Below are 9,866 nucleotides of genomic sequence, written 5' to 3'. Positions count from 1 at the left end.
TACACAGAGAGACACACACACAGAGAGACACACACACAGAGAGACACACACAGAGACAGACAGAGACACACAGACAGAGACACACAGACAGAGACACACAGACAGACAGACAGAGACACACAGACAGAGACACACAGACACACAGACAGAGACACACACACACAGAGACACAGAGACACAGACAGACAGACAGAGACAGACAGACAGAGACAGACACACAGAGACAGACACACAGAGACACACAGACAGAGACACAGAGACACACACACAGACAGACACACACACTCAGAGAGAGAGAGAGAGACTAGACACACACACACACACACACACTGCGAGCACGGCAGTGTGAGGCAGAGAGAGGCCTCTGCTCATGACCCCAGGGCAGGTTATTTATTGTGGGAGGGAGAGGGGCGGATGGTACCAATAACCCAGGGGCACCTTTGCCCTGCGTCTTGCATGCTGAGATACAGCTCCAATAACTATCGTGTCTGTTATGTCCCCATCTCCACCGCCCAACCCCTCTGCAGGCTTTCACTGTCATCGACCAAAACCGAGATGGAATTATCAGTAAGGATGATCTCGCTGGGACATTTGCTGTAATGGGTAAGTCTGAATTTAATCTGTCTCTCTCTATCCACAACTATACCTCAGAGGGTCAGTACTGAGGGAGTGCTGCACTGTCGGAGGGTCAGTACTGAGGGTAGTGCCGCACTGTCGGAGGGTCAGTACTGAGGGAGTGCCGCACTGTTGGAGGGTCAGTACTGAGGGAGTGGGGCACTGTCGGGGGGTCAGTACTGAGGGAGTGGGGCACTGTCGGAGGGTCAGTACTGAGGGAGTGCCGCACTGTCGGAGGGTCAGTACTGAGGGAGTGCCGCACTGTCGGAGGGTCAGTACTGAGGGAGTGCCGCACTGTTGGAGGGTCAGTACTGAGGGAGTGGGGCACTGTCGGGGGGTCAGTACTGAGGGAGTGCCGCACTGTCGGAGGGTCAGTACTGAGGGAGTGTCACACTGTTGGAGGGTCAGTACTGAGAGAGCGCTGCACTGTTGGAGGGTCAGTACTGAGGGAGTGCCGCACTGTCAGAGGGTCAGTACTGAGGGGAGTGCCGCACTGTCAGAGGGTCAGTACTGAGGGAGTGCCGCACTGTCAGAGGGTCAGTACTGAGGGAGTGCCGCACTGTCAGAGGGTCAGTACTGAGGGAGTGCCGCACTGTCGGAGGGTCAGTACTGAGGGAGCGCCACACTGTCGGAGGGTCAGTACTGAGGGAGCGCCACACTGTCGGAGAGTCAGTACTGAGGGAGTGTTGCCCTGTCAGAGTGTCAGTACTGAGGGAGCGCCACACTGTCGGAGGGTCAGTACTGAGGGAGCGCCACACTGTCGGAGGGTCAGTACTGAGGGAGTGCCGCACTGTCGGGAGGGTCAGGTACTGAGGGAGTGCCGCACTGTCGGAGAGTCAGTACTGAGGGAGTGTTGCACTGTCGGAGTGTCAGTACTGAGGGAGTGCCGCACTGTCGGAGGGTCAGTACTGAGGGAGTGCCGCACTGTCGGAGAGTCAGTACTGAGGGAGTGTTGCACTGTCGGAGTGTCAGTACTGAGGGAGCGCCGCACTGTCGGAGGGTCAGTACTGAGAGAGTGTTGCACTGTCGGAGTGTCAGTACTGAGGGAGCGCCGCACTGTCGGAGGGTCAGTACTGAGAGAGTGTTGCACTGTCGGAGTGTCAGTACTGAGGGAGTGCCGCACTGTCGGAGAGTCAGTACTGAGAGAGTGCCGCACTGTCGGAGGGTCAGTACTGAGGGAGTGCCGCACTGTCGGAGGGTCAGTACTGAGGGAGCGCCACACTGTCGGAGTGTCAGTACTGAGGGAGTGCCGCACTGTCGGAGGGTCAGTACTGAGGGAGTGCCGCACTGTCGGAGGGTCAGTACTGAGGGAGTGTTTGCACTGTCGGAGTGTCAGTACTGAGGGAGCGCCGCACTGTTGGAGGGTCAGTACTGAGAGAGTGTTGCACTGTCGGAGTGTCAGTACTGAGGGAGTGTCACACTGTCAGAGGGTCAGTACTGAGGGAGTGCCGCACTGTCGGAGGGTCAGTACTGAGGGAGTGTCACACTGTCAGAGGGTCAGTACTGAGGGAGTGCCGCACTGTCGGAGGGTGGCACTGTCCCCTCCTTGCCCTCAGGCCCTCCCGCTCCTGCCGTTGGAGTCACCACGTTGTGTTTTTTCATCCCCTCAGGCCGCATGAATGTGAAGGGCGATGAACTCGATGCAATGATCAAGGAAGGCCAGCGGCCCCATCAACTTCACCGTCTTCCTCACCATGTTTGGCGAGAAGCTGAAAGGTCAGTTAATGCCCGTCAGTCTAAACCCCCCCCCCCCAACCTGTCAATCAAACCACCTAACCTGTCAATCAAACACCTAACCTGTCAATCAACCCTCCGAACCTGTCAATCAAACTCTGCCCCGACCCTCCCTGCTCCAGTTTAATCGTCGGCCCCCTCATGTTCACTCACACTCACAGCCGTCCCTACGCTCGCACCTTCCGCACCCACCTCGCGCCTCACTGAATCCCCCCCCCACCCGCTGCCAAGTGGCAAAGCCCGGAGATGGCAGTCAGGGATCTGGGGTGGGGGGTTGTGTGTGGGCATGGGGCTGGGAGGGGGGGGGGGGGGTGGAAACGGGGTTAAGACGACCTAGTCTGGCTGTCCGCCGATGCTGAGGCAGATGCAACCCTCAGTGCCCGGCTGAACGGATGGCGGAGGCTGACACCCGGTCGAATAGCTGCGAGGGGGAGGATGGGGGCGAGGGGCGGTGGCAGGGCTGGGCTCTGCTGACTGGTAGGGGTCCTGCCCGTTCTCACACGGATGCTCTTTCCCCCCCCCACCAATCCCCGCAGGAGCGGACCCGAGGACGTCATCATGGCTGCCTTCAAGATCCTCGATCCTGAGGGCAAGGGGACGATTAAGAAGGCCTTGTGAGTACCGGAGGGTGGGGAGGGGAGGGGAGGGAGGGGGAGGGGGGGACTGGGGTAGAGGGGGGACTGGTGAGAGGGGGGGGACTGGGGGAGAGGGGGGGACTGGGGGAAGAGGGGGGGGACTGGGGGAGAGGGGGGGACTGGGGGACTGGGGGGGGGGACTGGGGGACTGGGGGGGGGACTGGGGGAGGGGGGGGGGACTGGGGGAGGGGGGGGGACTGGGAGAGAGGGGGGGGGACTGGAGAGAGGGGGGGGACTGGGAGAGAGGGGGGGGGACTGGGAGAGAGGGGGGGGACTGGGAGAGAGGGGGGGGACTGGGGGAGATGGGGGGGGACTGGGGAGAGGGGGGGGACTGGGGGAGAGGGGGGGGACTGGGGGAGAGGGGGGGGACTGGGGGAGAGGGGGGGGACTGGGGAGAGGGGGGGGACTGGGGGAGAGGGGGGGGGACTGGGGAGAGGGGGGGGGACTGGGGGAGAGGGGGGGACTGGGGGAGAGGGGGGGGACTGGGGAGAGGGGGGGGACTGGGGGAGAGGGGGGGACTGGGGGAGAGGGGGGGGACTGGGGGAGAGGGAGGGACTGGGGGAGAGGGAGGGACTGGGGAGAGGGAGGGACTGGGGGAGAGGGAGGGATTGGGGGAGAGGGGGGGGACAGGGGGAGAGGGGGGGGACAGGGGGAGAGGGGGGGACAGGGGGAGAGGGGGGGAGAGGGGGAGAGGGGGGGAGAGGGGGGGGACAGGGGGAGAGGGGGGGACAGGGGGAGAGGGGGGGACAGGGGGAGAGGGGGGGACAGGGGGAGAGGGGGGGACAGGGGGAGAGGGGGGGGACTTGGGGGAGAGGGAGGGGACTTGGGGGAGAGGGAGGGGACTTGGGGGAGAGGGAGGGGACTTGGGGAGAGGGAGGGACTGGGGAGAGAGGGGGGGACTGGGGGAGAGGGGGCGGATTGGGGGAGAGGGGGCGGATTGGGGGAGAGGGGGCGGATTGGGGGAGAGGGGGCGGATTGGGGGAGAGGGAGGGACTGAGGGAGACGGGGGGGGGGGGGGAGGGATCAGCATTGTTTCTAAATCTCCTCTTTTTGCTTTACCCTCAGCCTCGAGGAGTTGTTAACAACTCAATGTGACAGGTTCAGTGCAGAGGAGGTGAGTGACTGACGGCCCTGAACATCCTGATAAACAGGACCCGTCCCTGAATTGTCGGAGGGTCAGTACTGAGGGAGTGCCGCACTGTCGGAGGGTCAGTACTGAGGGAGTGTCACACTGTTAGAGGGTCAGTACTGAGGGAGTGTCACACTGTCGGAGGGTCAGTACTGAGGGAGTGTCACACTGTCAGAGGGTCAGTACTGAGGGAGTGTCACACTGTCGGAGGGTCAGTACTGAGGGGAGTGTCACACTGTCAGAGGGTCAGTACTGAGGGAGTGTCACACTGTCAGAGGGTCAGTACTGATGGAGTGTCACACTGTTAAGAGGGTCAGTACTGATGGAGTGTCACACTGTCAGAGGGTCAGTACTGAGGGAATGTCACACTGTCGGAGGGTCAGTACTGAGGGAATGTCACACTGTCGGAGGGTCAGTACTGAGGGAGTGTCACACTGTCGGGGTGTCAGTACTGAGGGAGTGCCGCACTGTCGGAGGGTCAGTACTGAGGGAGTGTCACACTGTCGGAGGGTCAGTACTGAGGGAGTGTCACACTGTCAGAGGGTCAGTACTGAGGGAGTGTCACACTGTTATAGGGTCAGTACTGAGGGAGTGTCACACTGTTATAGGGTCAGTACTGAGGGAGTGTCACACTGTCAGAGGGTCAGTACTGAGGGAGTGTCACACTTTCAGAGGGTCAGTACTGAGGGAGCGCCGCACTGTCGGAGGGTCAGTACTGAGGGAGAGTCACACTGTCGGAGGTCAGTACTGAGGGAGAGTCACACTGTCGGAGGGTCAGTACTGAGGGAGTGTCACACGGTCAGAGGGTCAGTACTGAGGGAGTGTCACACTGTCGGGGTGTCAGTACTGAGGGAGTGCCGCACTGTCAGAGGGTCAGTACTGAGGGAGCGCCGCACTGTCAGAGGGTCAGTACTGAGGGAGTGCCGCACTGTCGGAGGGTCAGTACTGAGGGTGTGCCACTCTGTCGGAGGGTCAGTACCGAGGGAGCGCCGCGCTGTCGGAGGGTCAGTACTGAGGGAGTCCCACTTTGTCGGAGGGTCAGTACTGAGGGAATGCACTCTGTCGGAGGGTCAGTACCGAGGTGCGCCGCACTGTCGGAGGGTCAGTATTAAGGGAGTGCCGCACTGTCGGAGGGTCAGTACCGAAGGAGTGCCGCGCTGTCGGAGGGTCAGTACTGAGGGAGTGCCGCACTGTCGGAGGGTCAGTACTGAGGGAGCGCCGCCCTGGTCAGATCGTCAGTACCGTGGGAGTGCCGCACTGTTGGAGGGTCAGTACTGAGGGAGTGTCGCACTGTCGGAGGGTCAGTACTGAGGGAGCGCCGAACTCTCGGAGGGTCAGTACCGAGGGAGCGCCGCACTGTCGGAGGGTCAGTACCGAGGGAGTGTCACACTGTTAGAGGGTCAGTACTGAGGGAGTGTCACACTGTCGGAGGGTCAGTACTGAGGGAGTGTCACACTGTCAGAGGGTCAGTACTGAGGGAGTGTCACACTGTCGGAGGGTCAGTACTGAGGGAGTGTCACACTGTCAGAGGGTCAGTACTGAGGGAGTGTCACACTGTCAGAGGGTCAGTACTGATGGAGTGTCAAACTGTTAGAGGGTCAGTACTGATGGAGTGTCACACTGTTAGAGGGTCAGTACTGAGGGAATGTCACACTGTCGGAGGGTCAGTACTGAGGGAATGTCACACTGTCGGGGTGTCAGTACTGAGGGAGTGCCGCACTGTCGGAGGGTCAGTACTGAGGGAGTGTCACACTGTCGGAGGGTCAGTACTGAGGGAGTGTCACACTGTCGGAGGGTCAGTACTGAGGGAGTGTCACACTGTTAGAGGGTCAGTACTGAGGGAGTGTCACACTGTCAGAGGGTCAGTACTGAGGGAGTGTCACACTGTCAGAGGGTCAGTACTGAGGGAGTGTCACACTTTCAGAGGGTCAGTACTGAGGGAGCGCCGCACTGTCGAGGGTCAGTACTGAGGGAGAGTCACACTGTCGGAGGGTCAGTACTGAGGGAGAGTCACACTGTCGGAGGGTCAGTACTGAGGGAGTGTCACACGGTCAGAGGGTCAGTACTGAGGGAGTGTCACACTGTCGGGGTGTCAGTACTGAGGGAGTGCCGCACTGTCAGAGGGTCAGTACTGAGGGAGCGCCGCACTGTCAGAGGGTCAGTACTGAGGGAGTGCCGCACTGTCGGAGGGTCAGTACTGAGGGAGTGTCACACTGTCGGAGGGTCAGTACTGAGGGTGTGCCACTCTGTCGGAGGGTCAGTACCGAGGGAGTGTCACACTGTCGGAGGGTCAGTACTGAGGGTGTGCCACTCTGTCGGAGGGTCAGTACCGAGGGAGCGCCGCGCTGTCGGAGGGTCAGTACTGAGGGAGTCCCACTTTGTCGGAGGGTCAGTACTGAGGGAATGCCACTCTGTCGGAGGGTCAGTACCGAGGGTGCGCCGCACTGTCGGAGGGTCAGTACCAAAGGAGTGCCGCGCTGTCGGAGGGTCAGTACTGAGGGAGTGTCGCACTGTCGGAGGGTCAGTACTGAGGGAGCGCCGCCCTGTCAGATCGTCAGTACCGTGGGAGTGCCGCACTGTTGGAGGGTCAGTACTGAGGGAGTGTCGCACTGTCGGAGGGTCAGTACTGAGGGAGCGCCGAACTCTCGGAGGGTCAGTACCGAGGGAGCGCCGCACTGTCGGAGGGTCAGTACTGAGGGAGTGCCGCACTGTCGGAGGGTCAGTACTGAGGGAGTGCCGCACTGTCGGAGGGTCAGTACTGAGGGAGTGCTACACTGTCGGAGGGTCAGTACTGAGGGAGTGTCGCACTGTCGGAGGGTCAGTACTGAGGAGTGTCGCACTGTCGGAGGGTCAGTACTGAGGGAGTGCCGCACTGTCGGAGGGTCAGTACTGAGGGAGTGCCGCACTGTCGGAGGGTCAGTACTGAGGGAGTGCCGCACTGTCGGAGGGTCAGTACTGAGGGAGTGCCGCACTGTCGGAGGGTCAGTACTGAGGGAGTGCCGCACTATCGGAGGGTCAGTACTGAGGGAGTGCCGCACTGTCGGGGGGTCAGTACTGAGGGTGTGCCGCACTGTCGGAGGGTCAGTACTGAGGGAGTGCCGCACTGTCGGAGGGGGCGTCACCAATGTGACCAGTAACCCCAGCTCCCATGTTCCTTTGCAGATGAAGAACCTTTGGGCTGCTTTTCCTCCAGATGTGGCTGGCAACGTGGACTACAAGAACATCTGCTACGTCATCACACACGGGGAGGAGAAGGAAGGGGAGTAATAACCTTTGCCTCCGCCGGTTCTGCTTCTTCGATCCGTGTATGTTGAATGTACAATAAAACGTGCCGTGCTCTTTGTGTTCTTTTTTCCAACCGTCCCTCCTGCTTATTTCATCGTGTTCCCGCGCACTTTTCACTCCGGTCACGTGAAAGGCAGCTGGGGGAGGCGGAGGGAGAAGAGGGTGAGGGAAAGGAGAGGTAGAGGGGGAGGGACGGGAGAGGCCGGGGGGGGGTGGGGGGGGTGGGGTGGAGGGTGAGCGCGGGGAGAGACAGAGATGAGAGTGAGGGAAGGGACAGGCGGAGGGGTGGGTGAAGGAAAGGAGAGGCGGAGGGGAGTGTGAGGGACGGGGAGTGGTGGAGGGGAGTGTGAGGGATGGGGAGTGGCGGAGGAAAGGTTGAGGGAGGGGAGAGGTGGAGGGAGGGGAGAGGGTGGGGGAAGGGAGAGGTGGAGGGGAATGTGAGAGAGGGGAGAGGTGGAGGGAAGGGTGAGGGAGGGGAGAGGCAGAGGGGGGAAGTGGGAGGGGAGGGGACACCCTGTGTTTGTAGAGGTGTTACAGAAAATCCCTCAGTCTGGACCCCCCTCCCCTCCCCTCCCCTCCCCCACCATCAGTCTGGATGCCCCTCTCTGTCTAGACTCCCCTCCCCTCCCACCCCCGATCTCAGTGTCGGTACAGAAGGGTTAATCAGCCAAACAGTGCTGGCTTTGAGCAACTTACTGGAAGAAGGAAGTGGCAGAAACTGTGGTTTGTCGCCTCACTGCCCTTTCGTTATTTTCGGATGTGACTCAGACTCCCTGACAGAGCCCTGATAGTGTCCCCTGTAACCAGTCAGCACCGTCCCCTCCACCCAGTCCCGGGACTGGAGTGGGGAGAGACCAAGGATAGAACCTGGGATCTTCCTGTGCTCTGTGCAGGGGACAGAATCATACTGAGAGCAGTCCCCTACCTATTGGCGTTCCCGTATCTGGGGAGGTCCCTCTAACCCCCTCTCTCACAGTCCTGTATCTGGGGAGGTCCCTCTAACCCCTCTCTCACACTCCTGTATCTGGGGAGGTCCCTCTAACCCCTCTCTCTCACACCCCTGTATCTGGGGAGGTCCCTCTAACCCCCTCTCTCACAGTCCTGTATCTGGGGAGGTCCCTCTAACCCCCTCTCTCACACTCCTGTATCTGGGGAGGTCCCTCTAACCCCTCTCTCTCACACCCCTGTATCTGGGGAGGTCCCTCTAACCCCCTCTCTCACAGTCCTGTATCTGGGGAGGTCCCTCTAACCCCCTCTCTCACAGTCCTGTATCTGGGGAGGTCCCTCTAACCCCTCTCTCTAGCACACTCCTGTACCTGCTCAGTTTGGGTTCCGCCAGGGCCACTCAGCTCCTGACCTCATTACAGCCTTGGTTCAAACATGGACAAAAGGGCTGAACTCCAGAGGTGAGGTGAGAGTGACTGCCCTTGACATCAAGGCAGCATTTGACCGGGTATGGTATCAAGGAGCCCGAGCAAAACTGGAGTCAATGGGAATCAGGGGGAAAACCCTCCACTGGTTGGAGTCGTACCGAGCACAAAGGAAGATGGTTGTGGTTGTTGGAGGTCAATCATCTGAGCTCCAGGACATCACTGCAGGAGTTCCTCAGGGTAGTGTCCTCGGCCCAACCATCTTCAGCTGCTTCATCAATGACCTTCCTTCAATCATAAGGTCAGAAGTGGGGATGTTCCCTGATGATCGCACAATGTTCAGCACCATTCGCGACTCCTCAGATACTGAAGCAGTCCGTGTAGAAATGCAGCAAGACCTGGACAATATCCAGGCTTGGGCTGATAAGTGGCAAGTAACATTCGCACCACACAAGTGCCAGGCAATGACCATCTCCAACAAGAGAGAATCTAACCATCTCCCCTTGACATTCAATGGCATTACCATCTCTGAATCCCCCACTATCAACATCCTGGGGGTTACCATTGACCAGAAACTGAACTGGGCCAGCCATATAAATACTGTGACTACAAGAGCAGGTCAGAGGCTGGGAATTCTGCAGTGAGTAACTCACCTCCTGACTCCCCAAAGCCTGTCCACCATCTACAAGGCACAAGTCAGGAGTGTGATGGAATACTCTCCACTTGCCTGGATGGGTGCAGCTCCAACAACACTCAGGAAGCTCGACACCATCCAGGACAAAGCAGCCCGCTTGATTGGCACCCCATCTACAAACATTCACTCCCTCCACCACCGACGCACAGTGGCAGCAGTGTGTACCATCTACAAGATGCACTGCAGCAATGCACCAAGGCTCCTTAGACAGCACCGCCCAAACCCGCGACCTCTACCAACTAGAAGGACAAGGGCAGCAGACGCATGGGAACACCACCACCTGCAAGTTCCCCTCCGAGTCACACACCATCCTGACTTGGAACTGTATCGGCCGTTCCTTCACTGTCGCTGGGTCTCAATCCTGGAACTGGGTCATTGACACGTTCCCAACTCTTAAATATCGG

At 59.8% G+C, this 9,866-nt stretch overlaps 1 protein-coding gene across 1 annotated transcript in view; it reads left to right on the top strand.

Annotated features, from left to right (window-relative positions):
- Positions 1-7,467, top strand: part of LOC137364380 (myosin regulatory light chain 11-like) — an 18,117-nt gene extending 10,650 nt beyond the window's left edge. Inside the window, 6 exon segments of the mRNA XM_068027627.1 lie at positions 528-603; positions 2,226-2,272; positions 2,274-2,335; positions 2,889-2,963; positions 4,050-4,098; positions 7,276-7,467. Of these exon segments, the coding sequence (XP_067883728.1) occupies positions 528-603; positions 2,226-2,272; positions 2,274-2,335; positions 2,889-2,963; positions 4,050-4,098; positions 7,276-7,380 (414 nt within the window). The 3' untranslated portion in view covers positions 7,381-7,467.
- Positions 7,468-9,866: the final 2,399 nt, after the last annotated feature.

The sequence above is a fragment of the Heterodontus francisci genome, unplaced genomic scaffold (assembly GCF_036365525.1).
Source record: "Heterodontus francisci isolate sHetFra1 unplaced genomic scaffold, sHetFra1.hap1 HAP1_SCAFFOLD_752, whole genome shotgun sequence".
Taxonomy (NCBI): Eukaryota; Metazoa; Chordata; class Chondrichthyes; order Heterodontiformes; family Heterodontidae; genus Heterodontus; species Heterodontus francisci.
Note: the sequence above shows the minus strand (reverse complement) of the source record. Positions and strands in the feature narration are given on the sequence as shown.